Below are 24,442 nucleotides of genomic sequence, written 5' to 3'. Positions count from 1 at the left end.
CATACCCTTGTCTACTTACCTGGTTTAGATCCTTTGTTAAATATGCCGGTATTTTGAATGTTCCCTGTGTCTTTAAACATTGTAATACTTTGCCACCACTTTAAGTAATACTAATTTTACGTTTCATAAAAAATAAAAATAAAAACCCAAAAAAAAAAGAAACACCTCACTAAACAATATTTCGTTGCAAAGATAAGAAATCTGCTAGCGTCGCAGTGAAACTAACTTTAAAAGCACCTATTTTGTAGACTTTTTGGATGAGTACTTGAAGGAAAATGATTTTTTTTTTTTTTAAAATAAAGAAATTCTATTGCATAGATCAAAAAACACTTCTGAATTCTGAAACATAAGAAAAAGTACAACCTTTAAGAAAAAGTACTACCATCCAGATAAGACGAGAGGTGTCTTATATCAGCAATAATTGAGTCCACTGCTAACACGGATTCTTTTGATGGATCTAGCAAATAAGAGATAACTAGGGGTGTAAATGAATAGTAAAAATCGTTTCCGTATCCGGACATATGGATAGACTATAGCTATCCGAAAAGCTATATTTACATGTAAACGGATAGAATATCCAATCCGTATCCATGTCTGTATCCGTTTAGCACTATCCGAATCCATCCGATAGCTAATAGGATGCGGATGCGGATATAGCACTATCCGAGCCGAATCCGATCCCTTTACAGTCCTAGAGATAACCTCCAAGGAAATTGATAAAAGTGCTTTAAATGTATCTTTGACTTCTTACGTACAGTCTCTTGCAATTTCTAAGCTCATGAAGAGAGAGTTTAAACTTTACACAGTAAAATGAATTATTACACCATAAAAGGTAAGCCAAACGAAATACATTTTAGGAAACAAATTCACCAATGTTTATACTCTAGAAGCATACCCTTATTCCTTCCAGGAACTACAGTAAACAAATCAAACGGTTCTCCATAGACCTCAGCTTTCAGACTCATTTGAAAATGCAAAGTTAAGGTGATATTGTGAAAAAAGTTATGGTGTCTAATGGGAAACCATTGTGTGAATTATTTTACGCTGAAGATTTGGCTGTGTTTGGTATGCATTTTGGGAATGCATTCTAAGCCAATATCACATCCTTGGACGATAAAAACAACTATTTTTATCGTCCGAGAATGCGAAATCGACCTAGAATGCATACCAAACGCAGCCCTAGCCTCTCTTTCATGTTTATCGTTATCCACGTCCTCCCATCCCCAATTCTCTGCATTCTAATTTCAGATTTCATCATCAACAAGTGGTTTTTTTTTCTTCTCCCTCCCCTGAACCCCAAGATCTCCCCCCCCCCCCCCCACATCGATATACAAACCAAACTGGTAACTACATAGTCTCCCTACTAAAGGCTTTTCTTTGGGACAAAGCCATATTGGTATAATTTCTGTATTTCATCCAAATGATTCTCACTTCTCCCAAAATATTTCCATGGAGAATAACACATACTTGTCATTACTCTATACATCTATCATCATTACTCTGTACATCCAAAGAAGATGCTCCATTCCAATCTCAATCTCCTTTTCTCCTTTCGCACGAAGCAATGATAAGTCACATCTCACAACCGAGTCCAGAGCAACTTTTACCTGTACGGATGAGTCGATTGTAGATTGTTGCTTTATGTACTGTTAAAATACAATATGGAGAAGGAACCATGGGCATACCTGAAACTTGATACATTGAGCAAAAGAAGACAATGGCACAAAACAAGTTAGTGGTGGTCAGCTCTGTGAAAGCCCTTGCCTCTTAGATTCAACATCCCCAACACTCTGAACTATATTTTTTATGCTTCTTGATAGGTGTTGTGTGTGTTCCTCAATGTCTTTCAAAATCATATCAAGCTGTTCTTGATAAGCTGCATATTGCTTTCTCTCACGTTGCAGCTCAGTGTATAATTCCCTAATCTTCTTATCTTTTTCATCCTGCAAGGTAGGAAATACGCAAAAGGTTATTTTGGTTATGGACACAGATTCTTGCTTAATGAGAAATACTTGTATCCAGGAGCGAATATTTAGACTAGTCCTGCATAGTTTTTTTCATAGACAATATGAAGACAAAGGGCTTTAGATTAAGCATCAGATAGGTCCTGCACTCCTGCCTACATAAAAAAAAGAATACTCGACTTCCGTCCAGATTCTAATTTTTCTTCCTAAAAGGCCTAAACCTAGGGCAATTCCCACTTTCCCAGGGTCCTAGGAAGGTAGATTATAGGTTGGTCCTAACCATCGGCTCTTTAGCACGAAGTGTCTACCCTCAGACTTGAACCCACGCTGGCAGCCTGAGCTTTAATTTTTCTTCTTCTTAACCATTGTTCTCGATAATTATTTCTAATTCTTTGTGCCGTCTTTAATCTGATTTATTCTCATGGTACAGAATCTTTTTCTTTCCCCCCTCCCCTTGAATATTGATCTATTTTTTTGTTAACTTGTGGTTTATGTTGTACCTTTCATTTTTTTATCATATTATTATTTGTTCACAAACACCTGAGGGGCTGACAATGGGTGTTCCCGAACTAATATCACTAAATTTGAAGGGCGTTCTACAGGGGTGTCATTTTTTTATGCCAATCTTGCTTCTACCTCTGGAGGTAGTCAGTCTGTCTTTCCATTATGCGATGACCATACTAAATTACTAAATCGTGTTCAACAACTTGAGACATCTACATCTAGTACTACAATTGTCACTCAGGTGCTGGTGCATTTCTTGCTTCCTCTTCCTCTACACCATGGGATATTGACTACAATGCCGCATTCTATATGTTGATGATATTGTTTAAGTGATTAATGCCAAGTTGGAGTTATGGAGATCAACCTTGGACTCAAAAGATTTTAAGATTAGTAGAACGAATACAGAGTATATGGTGTATAACTTTAGTTGTAGTAGGACGGATAATGAGGTGGTGAAAATTGATGAGTCGGAGATTCCACAAAGTGATTATTTTAGATAAATCCGGGCTCAGTTATAAATAAAGAAGGTGATGTAAATGATGATGTTTCACAAAGAATTAAAATAGGAGGGATGAAGTGGAGAGGTGCGTCCAAAGTGTTGTGAGATTGAAGTATTCATTTAAAACTTAAAAAGAAATTTTATAGGAGAGTTATACGACCAGTTATGATGTATGGTGCCAAATGTTGGACAATGAAGAAGCATCACGTAGATTAACTCAGTGTAGTGGAGATGAGAATGTTGAGATGGATGTGTGGCAAAACTAGGAAGGACAAAGTAAGGAATGATCATATTAGAGATGATTTGGGATTATCTTGTATCTTTGATACATGATAAGCTACGAGAAAGTTGTTTGAGGTGGCATGGCCATGTTCAACAGAGGTCTTTGGATGCTCTAGTACTCAGATTGAAGGAACTAAAAGAGACAAGGGCAGACCTAAAATGATCCTAGGAGAAGTGGTGAGGAAAGACATGCATAGCTTAGGCTTTGTATCAAGTATGACCTCGAATAGATCTGATTGGAGAGCAAGGATCCATGTAGGCGACCTGATTTAGTTGGGATAAGGCTGAGTTGTTGTTGTTGGTGATGGTGCTATTAGTCAGTTTATGGAAAAACCTAATCTAACTCACCGGGATGTTGCACATCGCATTTTGAGATACCTTAAAGGTGCACCCTGGAAAGGTCTTATTTATCGATGTCATGGTTATACTAATATTACGGGTTATGCTGATGCTAACTAAGCTGGTACTAATGGTGATCACGGATCTACTAATGGATATTGTACATTTTCTGGTGGTAATCTTGTTACCTGGAGGAGTTAAGAAGCAGATTACAGTAGTTCGGTCGAGTGCAGAGGCTGAGTATAAGGCTATGGCTTATACTGCAGCCGAACTGATGTGGCTAAAATCTCTCGTTCATGAGCTTGGGTTTTCAGTCACTAAACTATGGAGATTTAGTGTGATAATCTGGCTGCGATTTATATTACTAGTAATCCGGATTTCCATGAATGGACTTAGCATATTAAAGTTGACAGTCATTTTGTGAGGAATGTTGTTATGAAGAAAGTGATTTCTATTCCATTCATTAACTTTGGCAGTCTACTTGGCGATATGTTCACTAAAGCATTGTTTAGGCCTGCGTTTCTTACTGGTTGTTCCAAGCTAGGCAAGGGAGATATATATTTTCCAGCTTGAGGGAAAGTGTTAAATAGTATAGCTAAGTCAAGTCGTAATGGGTTTTCTATCATTCTCTCTTATTTTTGGGTTTATGTGTAATTATAGTTTTCTGTCCTTATATGTAATTTCTTACTTTTGTTAAGTTATATATTCATTGTCCTAGGCTCACAGTAGGATTATTCTGAATCCTACCATGAGCTCTAGGGTTCTCTTTTCCCCCATCAACTTCTCTCTATCTTCTTCTCTCCCTTCTTCCTCTTGCTATCGTAGGCACTGTCTTCCATGGTTCAAGATTTCGCGAAATATCGGCGATATATCGGGATATTTCGGAAATCTCGACAGTAACAAGACAAAATGGCAAGGCGAAATGGAAAAAGTTCATATTTCGGTAATATTTCGGGATATTTCGTGATATTTCAGCGATATTTCGTGATATTTCTTGTGAGTCTTGCACTCTTGTGAGTTGTGAACTTGTGACTTTGTGTATTGACTATTGAGTAATGAGTATTGACTATTGAGTATTGAACTATTGACTATTATGGAGTTTATGAGTTATGAGTTATGACTTATGAGTTATTTTTGTTTCATTACTTTGTTTAAATTTCTTATATGTCTTTTAGTACCTAATCAATGTGTATTTAACTATTTATACATCAGGGTCGGCGACCGTATACTGCCAATCAAGGGTGCAAACCCAAAACACCACTTTGAGTTCATTTTTTTTGCAATATGAACATTTAAATGTGTTTATTTAGCTTAAATAAGGGTGTACATGAAGTATTAGGCCTTGATATGGCCAAAAACCCAGAGTGTCGAAATATGGCAGAAAAAATACTATATTTCGGCGATATTTCGGTATATTTCGGATATTTCGGCCATCTCAACCAGCCCAAGATACCGAGATATCGCGAGATTTTAAACTATGCTGTCTTCCTGGTTCTTGAGTCGTCACAAACACCTAAATGGGACCCATCAAAACATCCTACAACCATACTAATCTCCCCTTTACATCTGTAAAAGAGAACTACATAAATACCCTTGTTTACATAATTATTCCACACTACATAAGAAAAAATCTGGACCCTCCACTGGGTATCCCAAGATGCTCCTGCATTATAATAGCCCTACATCTAAACATCCCATCCCAAGAATGAAATTAGACTTTTGACTCTCTCTTTGATAACAAAAACTCCTAACATAAATATAAATTGGATATACAAAGAGTTGAATATCCGAATGATTTGGCTTGTCACTAGACGACAGAGGCCCACTTTATTTATAGATAAAAAAGGAAAACACAAATAAGGTAGGCTAGGATGACTCAGCTCCACCTTAGCACACACAAGGCACATTGAACCTAGACATGACACTCATTAACACTCCCCCATCAAGTTGGTGCATATATGTCTTGCATGCCCAACTTGCACACAAGAGGATGAAACACCTTACAATGGAGGCCTTTTGTAAACACATCAGCTAGTTGATTTTCTGTGGTGACAAAAGGAATACATATGGTGCCTTCTTCGAGTTTTTCCTTGATGAAGTGTCGGTCAATCTCAATGTGTTTGGATCTATCATGCTGAACCGGATTTTGGGCTATATTGATTGTTGCCTTATTATCACAATATAAATGCATAGGCTCTGCAGCAGCTATGCCCAAATCACCAAATAACACCTTGAGCCGCACTAGTTCACAGACTCCCTGTGCCCTTGCTCGGTACTCTACATCTGCACTGGATTTGGAGACAACGGACTAATTCTTGCTTCTCTAGATGACTAGATTCCCTCCAAGGAAAGTACAGTAACCTGATGTACAACGCCGATCATCGATAGAACCATCCCAAACAGCATCTGTAAGGGCTTCCAACTGTAGATTGCTATTGTTGGAGAATAAGAAACCTTTTCCAAGGGCTGGTTTCAAGTATCTCAAGATTCTGTAAACTGCCTCGAGATGTGTAGTCTGTGGATCATGTAAGAATCGGCTGACAATTCCCACTGCATAGGCAATATCTGGCCGAGTATGAGAGAGGTATATTAACCTGTCAACTAATCTCTGATATCCCTCCCTGTCAACTGGATCACACGTTTGCTACTAAGATGATAGTTGACTTCAATACGGGACTCTGCAGACTTGCATCCAAGCATTCCAATTTCACTGAGAAGGTCTAGGGCGTATTTCCTTTAGGAAATAAAGATGCCCTAGCTAGATCGAGCAACTTCAAATCCAAGGAAATATCGAACAGGTCCCTCTCAAATTCATATCCTAATTAAGCCTTGATCTTAGAGATTTCTACCTCATCACTTCCAATCACAACAATATCATCAACATACACAATAAGAGCAATAACCTTACCATCTCCATGTTTAATGAACAAAGCGTGATCAACTTGGCTTGTTTATAACCAAATTCAGCATAGCCTTCAAGAAATGCCCAAACCAAGCACATGGAGATTGTTTAAGACCACATAGGGATTTCCTTAACTGGCACACCTTCCCTTCTGTTGAAGGGGATTTGAACCTTGGCAGAATGTCCATGTATACCTCCTATTCCAAATTACCATTTTGGAAGGCATTCTTGACATCCAGCTGTTGGAGGTTTCAACCCAAATTGGCAGCACATGATAGTAGGGCACGAACAGAATTCATTTTGGCAACAGGAGCGAAGGTATCCTGGTAGTCAATGCCATAAGTTTGTGTGAAGCCCTTGGCAACTAACCTTGCTTTGTACCGTTCAATGGTTCCATCTGCCTTATGCTTCAAGTGTAAACCAACTTAGATCCCACCAGTTTCTTCTTGTAAAGACGAGGAACAAGTTCCCAAGTACCATTCTTCTTAAGAGCCTGCATTTCCTCTAGCATAGCATCTTTCCATCCCTATGAAGTATAAATAGAAGATATGGAGAAAACAAAGGCCCGATAGGATGGGGACAAGAACTCATAAGAAATAAAGTTTGAGATGGGTTGTTGTGAGTGCATACTCTAACTCCTTTCCAAATAGCAATAGGAACATCAAGGTCAGAGGGTAGAGACAGGTTTAGGTTCGAGTTTCACGTGGGTTTTGCGATGGACGCTCCCATCAGGGATGCCCTGCCCCCCGATCCCCAACATTGCTATGGGATTACTGGTGGTGGGGCACCCTCCTTTGCTGCTGTCGTGTCTCGCTCGTTGTCGTTTCCGTCAGTGGATATGGAGATTAAGAAGGCATCATCTCATTATGGATGTCCCGCGATCTTCTTCTCCAAAGAAGAGTTGGTTCGATCGGAGATGCCTTTTGCGACGTCTCTCATCGCGAAGTGCAGCTACGGCAAGCCGTCGCTGTTTGTCATCAAGGAGAGCATTCGCAAGTTGCTGCACCTACAGGGGGACGTGATGGTGTCGACGTTGGATCCTCGGCATGTCTTGTTGCGCTTCGCTTCTCCGGCAGATTTCGTCAAGGTGTGGATGAAAGAGCATATGCATATTCAAGGGTTTCTTTTCCGATTTATGAAGTGGACTGCAGACTTTGTTTCTGGTTGGGAATCCCCTTCGCGCCTGTATGGATTTCGCTGCCGGGGCTGCCGGTGAATTTGCATCAGGGGAACTACTTCTTATCAATCGCAGGGGCTGTAGGCAGGGTTTTGAAGGTGGATGGCGCCACTGCTAATTGCACTCGCACTGTGGCAGCTTAAGTTTGTGTTGAGGTTGACCTGCGTGCACAGTTGCCGGCGAAGGTTTGGGTGGGCTGTGGCGACGGTGGCTTCCATCAGACTGTGGTTGTATGAGAAGCTGCCCCTTTATTGCAGCCAGTGCTCGAAGATTGGCCATTCGAAAGAGTTGTGCAGGAAATTGCAGCGGCGGAGGCCGGAAGTTGCAGAGGCTTCGGTTCCGGTAGGGGCTGCGACAACGGCTGTTGTAGAAGAGGGGAGAAATGGCGAAGGGGTCTTCATTCCTCATGGAGAAGGCACGTCTACTGGTGCTGGCCGTGAGGATGCGGGAAACCCAGGACGGCGGCAGAGAAGGCCTTTGCGCAGGGAGAGGGGTTGTTGGAGGCCTTTGGCAGCAGGCTCTGTGGAGACCCAGGTGTTGGAGCATGCTGAGGGTGGAGGGGTGGAGGCACCTCTTGAGGAATAGGTGGGGCTTAATGGTGGAGAGGCAGGTGATGCCATTCCTAGCATCGCTAGAATTTTGTCTTTGCCTTGTGTTCTGGCGGTGGGGCCGCAGGCGATGGCAGTCATGGAGAGTAGAGCGGTGGTGCTTTCGGATGCTCCGGTAGAGGCTAGCGGTGGGGTCGTGGTGTCTAGCCATGTTGGGAGGCAGCCAAGAGCATCATGGGTGGCACATGACAGGCCATCATTTTTTGTGAATGGTGTTGCCCCGGCAGGTTCGAAAGATGACTGGCAGGTGCCAGGCAATGCACCAGTGGCGGTAGATCGAGTGGAGATGATGGAAAGCCTCAGGGCGTTTAACGCCTCTCTTACAGGGAGGGTTAACAGGTTGGTGGAGCGACTGGCTGAATCGCGTTTGGCAATTGTTCCAAGCCCTGCGAGAGTGCCAGTGCCTCAAGCAGGGACTGTTCAGGGAGGTCGTGGTGGTAGGAGGCGTTTGCAGCCGAGGGCCCCTAGCCTTGGTGCAGCCTTAGTCATTAAACGCAAGAAAATTAAGAAGGCGGCAGCGGGAAGGAGGAACAGAGATGGGTCGGGTCACAAGATCGATGAGATCGGCAGTTGCAGCATTAAACTCTGAACAATGAATTGCATCTTTTGGAATGCAAGAGGGTGGTAATAAGCCTACGTGTAGGCATTTGAAAGCTCTTGTTAGCGCTAATCATGTGGATTTGGTGGCGGTGGCTGAACCAAAGGCACAAGCTTTGCGCATGTGGTTAGGAGGAGGATCGGTTTGGACTCAATGCTCTGCTCGAACAGGAATTGGGTTTTTTGGAGGGCTTCGGTGCAAGTGCGTGTGGTGGATGAAGGTGACCAGTTTGCGACCTTGGAGTGTGTGGGGGGCAGTGCGGGCTCCTTTCTCATTTCTTTTGTGCATGGCTTTTGTGAGAGGATGGACAGGAGGGGCTTGTGGGAGAGGCTAGAGGAGTTCTCCCATTCTGTTTCCACTCCTTGGGCAGTGGGGGGTGACTTTAATGCGGTTGTGGCACCGCTAGAGAAGGTGGGTGGGAGGCCAGCTTGCTCTCTCTCGTTGGAGGACTTCGGAGGCTTTGTTAATAGGGCGGCGCTTATTGATGCGGGGTATGTTGGAAACATGTTCACCTGGTCTAACAACCAGAACGGTGCTGGTAGGGTGATGGCTCGGCTGGACAGATTCTTGCTGAATGCAGAGTGGGCGAATGTGTTTACCAGGTGCTCAGTGACTCACTTTAGCAGGACTTGCTCTAACCATGCGCCTCCTCTCCTTTGGTGTGAAAGGGCGCCGTCCTTCGTCAGGGTTCAAGTTTCAACAAATGTGGCTCCGACACCCTGAGTTTCTTTCGTTTGTGAAGGAGCAATGGGATAAGCCGGTGCTAGGGTTGGCCTTGAATGTGCTCTTCTTGAAGCTTCAAGGGCTTCGCGCTGCCCTCCGCAGCTGGAACAGGGAGGTGTTTGGCAACATACATCAGCGTGTTAGGGATGCAGAGGATGCGGTATGTAGGGCTGAAACGGAGTTTGACTCACGGGATGATGAGGTAACCAGGGCAGCTCTGGGGATGGCTAGGGATAATCTCCAGGAGGTGGTATTGCAGGAGGAGATCTTCTGGAGGCAGAAGTCCAGGGTTCACTGGCTTAAGGAGGGGGACCGCAATACAAAGTTCTTCCACTCGATGGTCATTGTCAGGAGAATTGCTTGCGTGGAGCGCATCAGAGGGGCCAATGGCGAGTGGATCTCGGATGTGGAAGGGGTGCAAGAAGAGGCCGTGCGACATTTTTCTGGTATTTTTACCTCACAGGGCTGTGTGATGGATGAGGGGTTGTTATCGGTGATCCCTGAGGTGGTGACCGAGGCTGATAATGTGGCTCTGCTGGTCGCCCCATCCTTGGAGGAAGTTAAGGGAGCTATCTTTGCCTTGTCTGCTGACAGTGCGCCTGGGCCTGATGGGTTCTCGGGCTATTTCTTCACGGCCTCCTGGGAGGTAGTGGCAGCTGATGTGTGGGCGGCGGTGAAGGAATTTTTTATAGGTGGGTCTCTCCCTAGGAGCTGCACTGCTGCTAATTTGGTCCTGATTCAAAAAAAGGACAACCCTAAGGTGATGGCTGATTTGAGACCTATTAGCCTGTGCAACTTCTCCTACAAGGTAATTGCGAAGATTATGACTTCGAGGCTCGCAGGTCTACTGCCTACCCTGGTGGCAGAGGAGCAGGGTGCTTTTGTGCAAGGGAGATGTATTCATGATAACATTTCTCTTATGCAAGAGGTTACGCATGAGTTGAACAAGAAGGCGAGGGGGGGAAATGTGATTCTTAAGTTGGACATGGCCAAGGCCTATGACCGGCTTGAGTGGGAGTTTCTATGGTGTGCTTTTGAAGTTTGGGTTCTGTAGGGATTGGGTCAATTTGGTCAGGAAGATAGTCGAGAATTGTTGGTTCTCGGTGGTACATGGGGGCAGGCAGTCAAGGTTCTTTAAATCTACCAGGGAGGTGCGACAAGGGGACCCACTATCTCCTACGCTGTTCATTTTGGCAGAGGAGGTGCTTAGCAGGGGAATCAAGGTTTTATTTATGGAAGGGCATGCCTCTTACTTCAGGTTGCCGAGAGGATGCCCAGGGATCTCTCATAGTCTTTTTGCTGACGACACCATCATCTTCTCCAGGGGTCTCAAGGGCTCTCTTAAGCAGATCATGGGGTTCCTCAACAGGTATAAAGGTTTTTCAGGGCAGCTAGTCAACAAACAGAAGAGTTGCTTTGTGGTTGGGCACAAGGCTGCGCCGGCCCAGGCTAGGATGGTGGGGGCGGTTACTGGCTTCACTCAGAAGGCACTTCCTATCACTTATTTAGGAGCCCCTCTTCACTGTGGTGGGCTCAAGATTTGATTCTTTGATGGTCTAGTTGATAAAGTCAACGGTAAGGTGGCAGGATGGAAGGGTAAGCTCCTCTCTGCGGGAGGCCGGGTTACGCTGCTGAAGCATGTCCTCTCCTCTATCCCTATCCATGTCCTGGCCACGCTGGATCCTCCTAGAGCTGTATTGCGAAAGCTGTATGGCATCTTTGCTGATTTTCTCTAGGGAACCTCGGAATGGGGGAAACGGAGGCACTGGGTTAACTGGCAGAAAGTGTGTAGGCCACAGGAGGAAGGGGGCCTTGGTGTTAGGCTGCTGGAAGAGGTTGGGCTCTCGTTGAGGCTCAAGGGGCTTTGGCGTGTTCTGACGAAGCATTCTCTATGGAGCAGCTTTTTCAAGGCCAAGTTCTTCAAGGGTCTCTATGTGGTTCAGGTTGAGCCACAGGGGGTGAGCTCTAGGTCTTAGAGGAAAGCGTTGGAGTTCAGGGGATTGATCCTAGAGAGGTCTCGGTGGCTGGTTGGCACTAGGAATGTCCTGTTTTGGCTGGATAACTGGTCTGGGCGGGCCCTTTGATTGATGCAGTGGACAATGACCTCCTAGTTGATGTAGACCTGCGGGTGAAAGATGCCATTGAGGGGGATGGCTCTTGGAGGCAAGACATCTTGGATCACATTGATGATGAGGCCATCCGACACGCAATTGTCTTTGGAAAATTTCACATCTCTGACAGGCCAGATGTTCTAGTGTAGACACCGGCTGGTGATGGCCGTTTTTCGACCAAATCAGTTTGGAATGAGATCAGGGCGGTGGGGCCTGTTGCTCCCTATGCAAAGTGGATATGGAACCCCTCTCTCCCAACTAAGATGGCTTTCTTCTCTTGGCAACTGCTGAATGGCAAGATACCTACGGAAGTTACCTTAATGACAGTAGGGATCCCATTGGCTTCTCGTTGCTACTGCTGTGGAAGCCCCCAGAGGGAAACTATAGATCACTGCCTAGTAGATGGTGTTACTGCGGCTAAGGTGTGGGGTTTCTTTTCGCGCCTATTTGACATGGTGCCTCACCCAGGTCAGGACGGTAGGAGTCGGATAGCGTTTTGGCATGGGTTGGCGAGCTACAGGTGCATCAGTGATTACATTGTTGGGCTTCTGCCGGCTTTGATCGTGTGGGAGCTATAGAAAGAAAGGAATAACAGGAGGCATGGGGAGTCTAGGCGTACTGCTGCCACAATCATTGAACGCATTAGAAGGTAGGTGAAAGAGCTCCCGCTCCCCTCAAAGGTTGGCAAACGTGGTTCTGCAAGGGATGGGCTGATTCAACAGTGGTTCGAGCTAGTGGTTACTCCGACCAAGGCCACTCGGCCCTTCCCGGTCTTTTGGTGTTCCCCTTCTGTCGTGGTCAAGCTAAATGTTGATGGAGCCTGTCGGGGCAATCCAGGGGATGGAGGGGGAGGGGGGGTCATCCGGAATAATGAGGGAGCAGTCCTGGCAGCTTTTTCCAACAGCTATGGGAGGTGCACTAATGCTATTGCAGAGCTGAGAGCTTTGAGGGACGGCCTTCACTTATGCCATGATCTAGGGTACATGGATATGATTGTTCACTCGGACTCGGAGACCACAGTTAGACAGATAAATCATAAGAGGTGTAACCTGTGGCAGGGATGGTACTGGTTCGATGAGATCCTACAGCTGATTGAAGCGACTAGGGCGACTGTGGCCTTTGCTTACAGGGAGAGCAACAGGGCTGCTGACTGGCTGGCCAAGCAAGCTTGTGCCTCGCAATGCTCCCTAACCTTTCACCCGGATAACTTGCCGCTTGGGCAGCTTTCGATGTATAGTGAGGGAGGATAGAGAGGGCCTGTCGGTCCTTAGAGCTTAGGGCTTGGTTTGTTTCTTGTGAGCTGGTTTGCTTCGGGCTGGGGTAAGGCGGGACGTCCTCCCCCCTGTATTCCTTATTCTTTTTTGTCTTAATAAAGTTTAGGGGCTGGCCCGGGTCCCAGAGAAGTTAGGGTTAAAAAATAAAATATATATAAAAAAAAAAAAAAAGAGGTCAGAGGGTAGAGAAGAATTACCTGGCTGAGGTGAAGGAGGTAGATCTAGCTCAGGAGGTGCTGTTGAACATGGTCGCTTGAGCACAGGCTGTTTTTTGTACCTGGAATATGTAAGGTGATCGTTTGTCTGAGCACTGTTATCAACTTGAGGTCTCTCCCCCTCAATGAGTGTACAACATTAATAATTGGACCTAAAGGAATCTCTGGCAATATACTTATACGCTCCCCCTCAAAAGATGACTAATAGTAGGGCTCAGATTCATGGAAGATGACGAGAGGGAAGATGATAGCATTTATAACCTTTCTGAGAGCTAGAATACCCCAGGAAAATGCATCATAAAGCCCTGGGATCAAGCTTGGACTAAGAAGGTGAGGAGTTGTAAGCATAACAAACACACCCAAATACCCGAGGGGGAATAGTAGAGGCCAAGGAAGGATCCGGAAGGAGACTCGCAGGGGTTTTAAAGTCCACAACACTGGAAGGAACCCTGTTAATAAGAAGGTTGTAGTGAGTACAGCATCAGCCCAATAAAATTTTGGAACATTCATGGTAAAGAGGTGAGAACGGGTAACATCAAGGAGATTACGATTTTTCCACTCTGGAATACCATTTTGTTCTGGATTTCTAACACAAGACGTTTGAAAGATAATGCCAGCTCATCAAGATAGTGACGAAAATGATTGTCAACACATTCGGTACAATAATCAATACGAAGACCCCAACTTGGGCATTAAACTATGTTTGAATCATCGTGTAAAAGGAGAGAAAACAAGAAAAGGCATCTGGTTTATTACGGAGAAAATATACCCAAGTTAAACGAGTACAATTATCAATAAAAGAAATAAACCATTTATAACCATCTCGAAGATTGCTTAAATCTGATTTATATTAATGGACTTATGTTTCGGTCAAACCTTATTTGGTGTACGCGAATGCTGTCAAAATCGCTCTAGTGAAAAATATTTTTTTAGACATCAAAACCAATTAATATTTTACCATACTTTTGGTTATTAGCAATGTTTTACCATATTAAGATTTATGGAAGTTATAGAATTGACAAAAAAAACCCAGCATTTTAAAGTTGAAAATTGCACCTACCGTCAAAAATCTTGTTTTTGTTCTTGAACTGGGGAGTTATTTTTTATGCTTTTGGAATTTTATTTCTTAACTATTTTTATTGGATTCAAATAGGGGATATTTGCTTATTTATCAATAATATCTTAAGTAAATGAAATAAAAAATGATATTAGGAATAAATAAGTGTCTATCCTGGTTTCTGGCATAAGAAAGTGTGTGTCTTGGTTTCTAGCATAAATAGTCTGTATACCAAAGTTTCCCACCGAAACCACCGAGATCTCGACCGAGACAATGCATTCCTTCTATTTCGCCTACCATCTCGTCTCGGTTTTGCAAAAAATCAAGATATTACCAAGATCTCGGCGAGTTCTTGTTCCATGCGGAGGCCCTAGTTGCTCATTGCGAGAGGGTGGAGGGTTTGGTGCCTTGCAGTGATAGCAGCAGGGCCTAGGGCCTTGTGATGGGGGCATAATAGCTAGGCGAGGTCATCGGGAGGGCCTTGCAGGCCTGGCAACGATCGGCGGCAGTGAACAGTGGTCAGTGGTGATGATGGTGGTGCAATAGGCACCAGTCAACGATGGTCAGCAGTGGTCATACGTGGTGCGACATGCGTTGGCACATGTTCAGCCAACCATGTTTGACACTGGGAGGCTAGAACCTTAAGGATTGACGGTGGAACCCTTCTAGCGGTGGCAGAAGAAAAAAACAAAAACCTTTTTTTTTTTAGGGTTTTGGGGCTTTGATACCAAGTTGAATATCAGAATGATTTGGCTTGTCACTAGAAGACAGAGGCCCACTTTATTTATAGATAAAAAGGATAACACAAATAAGGTATGCTAGGTGGAGATGATTCAGCTCCACCTTAGCATACACGAGGTACATTGAACCTAGACATAATACTCATTAATACAAAGTCAATAGACTCAACAGCAATAGGGACGACCAGGATCCATAGTTCCAACCACTCCATCAGGTGAGTATCTTTCCCTTAGTGATCATGCTGATCCTTCTCTTGACTTACCCATTTCTATTCAGAAAGGTAAATGAACTTGCACTCAACATCCTATTTCTCATGTTGTGTCTTATGATTCCCTTTCTCCATCCTATCATGTTTTTGTGTCTTCTCTGTCCTCGGTTTCCATTCCTCAAAATTGGCAGGAGGCTCTAGCAAACCCATGATGGAAAGATGCTATGAATGGAGAAATGAGGGCTTTTGGAAAAAATGACACACGAGAATTAGTCTCTCTTCCTCGATATAAGAAAACTGTAGGTTGTAAATGGGTTTTCACATTTAAACAGAAAATGGATGGCATTGTGGATCATTACAAGGCTAGGTTTGTTGCAAAGGGCTTTATCAAGACATATGGGATTGATTATCAAGAGACCTTCGCTCCAGTTGCCAAGATGAACACTATTCGAGTTATTCTTTCATGTGTTGTTAACTTGGGATGGCAACTACAACAACTTGATGTCAAGAATGCGTTTCTACATGGTGAACTTGAGGAGGAGGTGTATATGGAAATTCCTCCTAGCTTCTCTAACAAAGATACTCAAGGAAAAGTATACAAGTTGAAACGGGCACTATATGGGTTGAAGCAATCACCCAGGGCTTGGTTTGGCCGCTTTCATAAGGCTATGGTATCTGACTATCTGTTGGCTATAAACAGAGTAATGTTGATCACACATTATTTATCAAGAGATCAAGTGATCACATTACTGTTCTCATTGTCTATGTTGATGGCATTGTTGTCACTGGAAGTGAGCGTATAGAGATATCTGATCTTAAGTCATATTTGGGAAAGGAATTTGAGATTAAAGACTTGGAATCTCTACGTACTTTCTTGGTATCGAGGTTCTCTGGTACATTTCTCTCTCAACAAAAGTACACTCTTGATCTCTTATTTAAGACTGGAATGCATGGGTTTAAGCCTGTAGATACACCCCTTAAAGCTAATGCACATCTTAGAAATAAAGGAGAACCAGCGACAAGGGCAAATATGAAAGATTGGTTGCCAGGTTGATTATATCTCTCATACTCGACCTGACATAGCCTTTGTTGTGAGTTTCGTAGGTCAGTACATGCACGATCTTATTACTCATATGGAGGCAATATTTCGCATTTTGCGATACTTGAAGTCTTCTCTAGGAAAAGGGTTTCTCTTCTCTCCTCTTGATCACATGCGTGTTGAAGCCTTTACAGATGCAGATTGGGCTGGTTCTCCTGATTATAGGAGGTCGACTTCAGGGTATTGTACTTATGTTGGTGGGAATCTTGTTACTTGGCGTAACAAGAAACAAGCTGTGTTTGCCAGATCAAGTGTTGAAGCAGAATTTTGTGCTATAGCTCACGATATTTGTGAGTTGTTATGGCTTCAGAATCTTCTTCAAGATCTCAGTGTTTCTGTCCAACTTCCCATGATGATTTATTGTGATAGTAAATTGAGTATTAACATTGCTCATAATCCAGTTCAGCATGATAGGACAAAACATGCGGAGATTAACCGTCAATTCATAAAAATAAAAATTAAAACTCGAACAGGGTGTTATTTGTATACCATTTGTTAAATCTGGTGATCAATTGGTTGATGTGTTTACTAAAGGTTTTGGTAGTAAGTAATGTAGTCCTAGATTGGAAGGGATCCAACTAGAAGCCAAAAACCAGGATCTCATCTGATCAATTAGGTCAAAAATAGGTATTTTTGTCAAACTAGGGTTAGGGTTTAATGGGACCTAAGTTTGGTGGTAGTATTAGGCGAAGTTCATGTAGGGGAGTCTTCCAGTGAAAGTTTAGTTAAGTTTTAATGGTTGGAACTGTGCTGGAATGAATCGGCAGCATGTTAGGGTTAGGGTTTGGGCTTTTGAAAAGAGGAAGAAGATGGAATCTAGGATTTAGGATGGTCAGAATTGGACCAAACCTGGATCGAGTTTCCCAATGAGTGAGGGGAGAATTTGATCCAAATATGGGACAGAATTGATGATTAGATAAGGCTGAGTGATGTTTAGGGTTTGGGGGAATTAATGAAGATGGGATTTGCTAGGGTTTTAGTGGGAGGATGGGGCTGCAACTTGGATCGAGTTCTCCAAGTGGGCAGGGGTGTATTCGATCCAAAGATGGGGTTTCATGGATGGCTGGAATGGTCTGGAAAGGGTTTAGGTCTTGGGAAAATGTAAAACAAAAGGGGGAATCTTAGGGTTAGGGCTGTGAGAGGATTAGAAGAAGAATTGTTGGGGATGGGAATGATTCAACTCACTGTTGTTGCAGAATTTCCTTGATAGCAGCTTGTTTGATTGTAAAAACTTGAATAAAATCAGAACTTGAACAATGAGACTTGAATGAACCACCTGGGCCTCCCACCGTAAGGTATCAATCAGATCAAACACCAATCCCACCAGCCTTGATCAAACACAAGATAAAAATCTTCAAAGGAGAAGAAGAGCAACAAAAGTTTTTCATTAATATCAAAATCCGTATTCCGTACCTGCCCCCCTTACAACCTTATATAAAAGACTCAAAAATAGACTTCTACACTAAAAAGGAAAGGCCTAATCCAATTCTTAACCTACTAGGTAATCTAAACTGACTAGGAAACTGAAATACTAGAGAAAATAGACTCTCAAAACATGGCTGGACTTATAGAGTCTTAATCCAGCCCAACTTAAATAGTCACAAGACCACTTAACCAAGTCAAGTGATCACATGACCACTAATTACATAAAAATAAAACTAAGGAATCCCGTAAGCAACCTAATTACCTATATTTTAGGCCCATAAAAATGGCCTATTACATAGAAAACCCATGGAATCAAAGGCCCAACATGTATATAACCCAGCCCTAGACTTATTCCTAAGCAAATAAGCCCAGTTTGGTGATAAATCTGAATCAACTCTCCCCAGCTTGAAAAATCCATTTTCAAATTTTGTAGTGATGTGAGGGAAACAACATATGAGTAGCAGCTTTGACCATTCCCAAACAAAACTTTGGTAAAGTAGGAACACTAGGAATAAAGTCTTCAACCCTGAGAGTTTTCTCTTCAAAGTACTGAGATGGAATCACAAGCTCCATAGGTTCTCCGATGGTAAGAATAGCATCAAGGGAGGTGACAACTTCATGCGGAGTGTACTAGAAGTCTTCCTTAATCACGACCTCATCTGGCACTACTGTTGTAACTGAGTCTTCATGAACCTCTATAATGCAATCCTCAACTATGGTAACCTTCTCATCGAAGACTTGAGGCACAAGCTCTAGCTCTTCAAGAACATCATCATGATTCTCGAAAACTTGTTGTGGAGTGCTCTCAACCACTGCTTCATCTTCCACTGTTTCAGCTTTGCCTACTTTGATCTCTTCAACATAGACCTCTTCAATAGAATCTTCTACATGTTGACCTTTAGACTTTGAAGGTTCAAGCAATGTGATGTAGATCGAAGCATGAAGAAGACAAACAGAATTCAAAAAAAAAGAGTTACTGTTTACATGAACAGTGATTTGGGGCTGATATGGACTAACAGGTGGAGATTGAATGCAACTTGAAAACTTTAATTAGTTTCTATTTTTATTAGGCCTAGTTTCTAATTCAGTCATTATTGTGTTTCTAATTTTATAGTTTCTAATTTTGTTCCTTGCATGTTGGCTGAACTATAAAACCTAGTTTCTATTTCCATTAGGTTTCTATTTTTTTTAGAAGTTGCTATTTCTTTTAAGAGTTTCTATTTCTTAAGTTTCTAATTTTGTAAGCTAACCTATTCCATTCAATAGGCAGCCCCTCTTGTAATAGAAACAGATTTTGGAGAATAGAATTTGTGGTCAAGCTTGCCATCGGTTATGGGAGAAATTCCATGTTTCAACAGCTGAGATAGTTGTGGGTGAGAGACCTAGGCTGAGAGAGCCATTCCCCTACCCCCCCCCCCCCCTTCTCTTCTATCTTCTCTTCTTTATCTTCTTCTCCTTTTCCTGTTCAACATACACTGTTGTGCTGTTTCTATGACTGCAATAAACTATTGTGAAGATACCCTTTGAAGACCAAATTCAATTCTCATTCATCTTCAAGGTATTCTGTTGTTGCACACCATTAATAGATCCTTATCATGTTGATCCTAGCTGCAATCGATCTCTCACTGGTTTCTCCCTAGTTCGAGGTCGACTTCTACATTAAAATGTCTCTTCTATTTCATCATAATTCACTGTGATCACTTCAGCTTTATCTTCAACTTGTGTTCTCTCAATTTCCTTTGGCAATGTAAATTTGTACTCAGTTGTTGATTTAACATTGGTGATGTCAGATTTCCAACACTCTTCAGCTTGCAAACTGAATCTCATTAATGGAGGTTTCAAGTTGTCTTCAGCTTTGAAGACCTTGACCTTTTGGTGATGATGTTGTTGAAGGGAATTTAATTTACCTTGTTGTAGAGCTTTGAATGTCCGTGAGAAATATTTGTCACTCAGTTCTTGTTTCATCTCTGCCCATGTAACGGGTGCTCTACCACGGTATTCAAGATCATTTACATGGATTCTCCACCACTCAAGGGCTTGCCCCACTAGATTAGTATGAGCTAATCTCATCTTCCTAGACTCAGGTAAATCATACCAATCAAAATAATCATCCAAAGTTGCTAACCAATCATAAAATACCTATGGATCATGTCTGCCATCATATTCCTTCAACTCGAACGCCTCTTGAGGTCTACGCTGTTCCTTTTCTTCTCTGTGCCTACAGTTGGTACGATCAACTTGAGACTGTATTTGATATCTGTCATCTTCCAGTGGTATATTGTTGTCTCTTGCTGGATTAACTTAATGTGGCTCAATTTGTTGCAACCTTTCATTCATAGCCTTTTGATCAGCTTGTAACTGCTGAAGCATCTCAATAACCTTTGACATAGGATCAATTGTTGTTGGCGGCAAGGACTGATCATGTGCATCCATGGCTCTGATACCACTTAATGTAGTCCTAGATTGGAAGGGATCCAACTAGAAGCCAAAAATCAGGATCTCATCCGAACAGGTAGTTCAGTTAGGTCAAAAATAGGTATTTTTGTCAAATTAGGGTTAGGGTTTAATGGGATCTAGGGTTTGGTGGTAGGGTTAGGCTAAGTTGATGTAGGGGAGTCTTCCAGTGAAAGTTATGCTAAGTTTTAATGGTTGGAAGTGTGCTGGAATGAATTGGCAGCAATATTAGGGTTAGGGTTTGGGTTTTTGAAAAGAGGAAGATGGAATCTAGGGTTTAGGATGGTCAGAATTGGACCAAACCTGGATCGAGTTTCCCAATGAGGGGAGAATTTGATCCAAATATGGGACAGAATTGATGGTTAGATAAGGCTGAGTGATGTTTAGGGTTTAGGGGAATTAATGGAGATGGGGTTTGCTAGGGTTTTAGTGGGAGGATGGGGCTGCAACTTGGACCGAGTTCTCCAAGGGGGCAGGGGAGTATTCGATCCAAAGATGGGGTTTCGTGGATGGCTGGAATAGTATGGAAAGGGTTTAGGTCTTGGGAAAATGTAAAACAAAAAGGGGAATCTTAGGGTTAGGGCTATGAGAGGATTAGAAGAAGAATTGATGGGATGGGGATGATTCAACTCACTGTTGTTGCAGAATTTCCTTCACAGCAGCTTGTTTGATTGTAAAAACTTGAATAAAAATCAGAACTTGAACAAAGAGAGCTTGAATGAACCACCCGGGCTTCCCACCATAAGGTATCAATCGGATCAAACACCGATCCCACCAGCCTTGATCAAACAAGACAAAAATCTTCAAAGGAGAAGAAGAGCAACAAAAGCTTTTCATTAATATCAAAATTCGTGTCCCATACCTGCCCCCTTTACAACCTTAATAAAAGACTAAAAAATAGACTCCTACACTAAAAAGGAAAGGCCTAACCCAATCCTTAACCTATTAGGTAACCTAAACTGACTAGGAAACTGAAATACTGAAGGAAATAGACTCAAAACATAGCTGGACTTATAGAGTCTTAATCCAGCCCAACTTAAATAGTCACATACTCACATGATCACTTAAGTGATCACATGACCACTAATTACATAAAAACAAAACTAAGGAATCCCGTATGCAACCTAATTACCCATATTTTAGGCCCATAAAAGTGGCCTATTACATTAAAAACCCATGAGATCAAAGGCCCAACATGTATATAACACAGCCCTAGACTTATTCCTAAGCAGAAGAAGCCCAGTTTGATGATAAATTTGCATTCCATCCTTTTGTGTGCAAGTTGGGCATGTGTGATATTTATGCACCAACTTGAGGGGGAGTGTTGTAATATGGGTATAAGGGTAGAACTTTCTTTAGGGATTCTCTAGTGTTCCTACTTCCCCTAGGGGCATTAATGTACTTGTACCTCATACCATTCTATTCTAAATAAAGCTGGCTAGTGTCTCATAGACACAAGTCACAATTCCCCCAAAATCTTCAAAGGTTGTAACTTCCTATAAACAAATAGAACTGTATTGCAATTCTAGAATTAGAGTCACCGAACCTTGGTAGATATATACAACCCAGAAAATAGTATTTGAATGGGGCTGTAGAAGGTATGATGGGTATGTTGCAGAGAAAACCAAAAAACAGGGCATGCAAATCAGATCTGTGGAAAGGAGTAGAGTAAGAAACAGATTTAAAATTAACTTGGACTCTAACCTATCAACATCTAAATTCCAATATAGTTTTAAGACTCTAACCTATCAAAATCTGAATTCCAATATAGTTTTAACTTTGAAATTAATATTTAACCCCACTGCTATACTAAACACCCAAACTACCCCTACTAGACCTAATTCCAGGGTTGAAACCGGTCCTTCTCGGCCTGAGCTTCCAGACTAGGTCAAGCAGGTCCAAACATGAAAGTGCTATTGCATCAACTCTCCCTCTCGTAAAAGAACTCAACTCCATCGAGTTAGGTTGTGAATCTAAGATGCCCTTGTAGTTATTTCGACGCTGAGGTGGCACGTATCTTGGGCAAGATGGTCAGAGTGCAGCTCCATGAGTGAGGGAAATAAACTGGCTCATAGCTGGAGGAGGAGAGAACTGTCGCAGTCGAGGTAAGTCTGTCAACATGTGAGGCAACATCAAATACAAGCCCTCTTTTTTTCACCTTGATGGTGTTTCGTACACCATCGTTCAGAATGCCAGCCTTATGCTGCCATGGTCACTCTAAGAGAACCTCACAGTGTGTTAAGGGGATAACTAGGCAAGGCATCTAGTAATGAAGCAGACCAAATAGTAAGACAAGGGTAGAATGGGCCATCTAACTTTCAAAACCCGTGCATGCTCATTGACTATACAGGATAATATTGGCTAAGAGATTTACTATTGAGCTTAGCATAGTTAATGACCCATGCAACATATAAATAACTCTATGATTAAAATCCTTTATTCAAGAACAATATGGAAACTCAAGATTGCAGTTCTAAGAGATTTTAAGGCCAGAAGTATTTAAGAAAATTTAAAGGACAGTAGGAAACTGACCGGTGTTTGAGAAAGAAGCAAGCTCCGACGACTGTTTCCAGAAACAACCAGTGGATGATTATGATCCTTGACAAACCTTGAAACGACCCATTTTCCTGTCTTCTCCCTCTTCACCGTAATCATTGCCTTGCACCCTTCCCGTGTGATTGCTCGAGGCTTTCTACTCTCACTCTGCCTTGATCTGGCTCTGCGGAATCCCTCCTTATTACATACAAGTCGACGGCAAATAACCTTTCCATCCCGCAGTGAACGGCGAAATGCATCAAAACGCATGACAAAGCCCATACGAGCAGCATATGCATCATAATATATCTTGGCAGCTTCTTCGGATTCAAATTCCATCCCTACATGTGGTTCTTCTACATTCCCCTCTCTTTCATATACAACTAATTCAGTTGTGGCAGCACTCTCTATCATCAATGCATCCTCGACTGGAGGTTTGTTATCCACTGTCAAACAATATTATGTGCTCCTGGTAAGATTTTATAATTAAGATAAGACTTAATAGACTTAAATTTCTCTTACCCATTTTATCAGTCAAATGGCAAGCACCAATTCTAATGCCACTATACAGTCACAAAGATGGTCAACAACCCCCCCAAAAAAAATAATAATAATAATAAGAGGAAACAAAAATTAAGATTTTGAGCCACTGTTCACCGTAGGTTTTTACCCAAAAAGACCAATACCCATATATCCAAAGGTAACAGTCATCAAACCAGGTTGATTTTCCGATAGCCGAATCCAAAAAGAAAAAAACTTCCAGTCTTTCACATTTTTGAGAAGATAAATCATTCAGGGTTAACACAGTGAGCACCCTAGTTTTGCCCAATTGCCAATGTCGAGTAGAAAAGGGTCTTCTTTAACATCTCTAACGAGAAGAACTCTGAGAAATGTTTCAACCAAGACAGGTTTTCAATTTTGGCAAAAGAAGCAAAAAAATTGCAAAATGAAGTAATTTAGAATCTCAGATACGACTTCAAGAAGTTCTAAGTTCAAACCCACGTTAGCTACCGACCAAATGCCAGAGATTAATAAGCAGAAACAGCTGTGATCTTAGCTAGAGAAAGTATTTTAAACATTTAAATTCCAAAGTTCACTACTGTGTTTCAGATTGATCAATGAATCAATTGCATAAATTAAAACAGAATGTATTCGAGTTTCACGACATGAGATGTAAAGATAGTGAAGTGACAGTGTAGTACTTACTTAGTTCTGTATTCGATATTTTTACAAAATAGAAGGGCTATGATGCTCAGCTACTTCTCTGAGAGAGCTGTTTGGCTTCATGCTTCTGACTTTCTGAATTTCAGCCATCGAAATGATACCGCGTAGTCGTACCAGCCCCTCCCCAAAAAAAAAAAAATTTTTGATAGCGCATATGTAGAGTGATCATTTTCAATGCATTCCACCTTCTCCTATCATGTGGATTGTGGACCATGCTGTAAAATAAGGATCAGAATCTCCTCCCTTGGAATTAAACATTATTCATTACTAGCCCTTCAGTGTAATAATTGTAGAAATGATTAGAATTCTATCCTACCATCGGTGTGGCTATTAAAAAAATTACAACCGCGTAAAGGGGGTTTAGTGGTTACCTTCAACCTCACAAGCTCAAGGTCTTCACACGATCTTAGCCGTTTCATAACGAGTCTTTCCAACCCACGTAGTAATGTATTCCCAACAAAGAAAGAGAAGCACGATTTTTTGAGTTCTACATTGTTAATGAC

General features: G+C 42.3%; 2 protein-coding genes across 3 annotated transcripts in view; one reads left to right on the top strand and one right to left on the bottom strand.

Annotated features, from left to right (window-relative positions):
* Nucleotides 1–1,620: 1,620 nt before the first annotated feature.
* Nucleotides 1,621–24,013, bottom strand: LOC122670037 (protein FAR1-RELATED SEQUENCE 5-like). Of its 2 annotated transcripts, none has more exons than XM_043866979.1 (3): nucleotides 23,922–24,013; nucleotides 22,713–23,161; nucleotides 1,621–1,943 (listed from the first exon to the last, which is right to left on the bottom strand). In XM_043866979.1, coding segments are annotated over exons 1-3 (651 nt in total). In that variant the 5' UTR covers nucleotides 23,923–24,013; the 3' UTR covers nucleotides 1,621–1,742. The 2 variants fall into 2 exon arrangements, with proteins under 2 accessions (XP_043722914.1, XP_043722915.1); XM_043866980.1 differs by lacking the exon at nucleotides 23,922–24,013 and adding an exon at nucleotides 23,731–23,883.
* The window catches only part of LOC122670036 (protein FAR1-RELATED SEQUENCE 5-like), a 30,842-nt gene continuing 29,946 nt past the window's right edge, over nucleotides 23,547–24,442 (top strand). The window contains exon 1 of the mRNA XM_043866976.1: nucleotides 23,547–23,557. The gene's annotated coding sequence lies outside the window, so the exon portion shown is untranslated. The remainder of the gene's footprint in view (nucleotides 23,558–24,442) is intronic.

Source organism: Telopea speciosissima, chromosome 7, assembly GCF_018873765.1.
Source record: "Telopea speciosissima isolate NSW1024214 ecotype Mountain lineage chromosome 7, Tspe_v1, whole genome shotgun sequence".
NCBI lineage: Eukaryota > Viridiplantae > Streptophyta > Magnoliopsida > Proteales > Proteaceae > Telopea > Telopea speciosissima.
The sequence above is the reverse complement of the archived record's forward strand: the minus strand, read 5'-3'. Positions and strand labels throughout refer to the sequence as shown.

Bases quoted from the DNA above. Each gene is read 5' to 3' on its own strand.
- LOC122670037 (XM_043866979.1), bottom strand. The intron at 1,944-22,712 runs GTCAGTTTCCTA...CCTACCTTGCAG, and splicing joins TGCTTCTTTCTCAAACACCG to GATGAAAAAGATAAGAAGAT.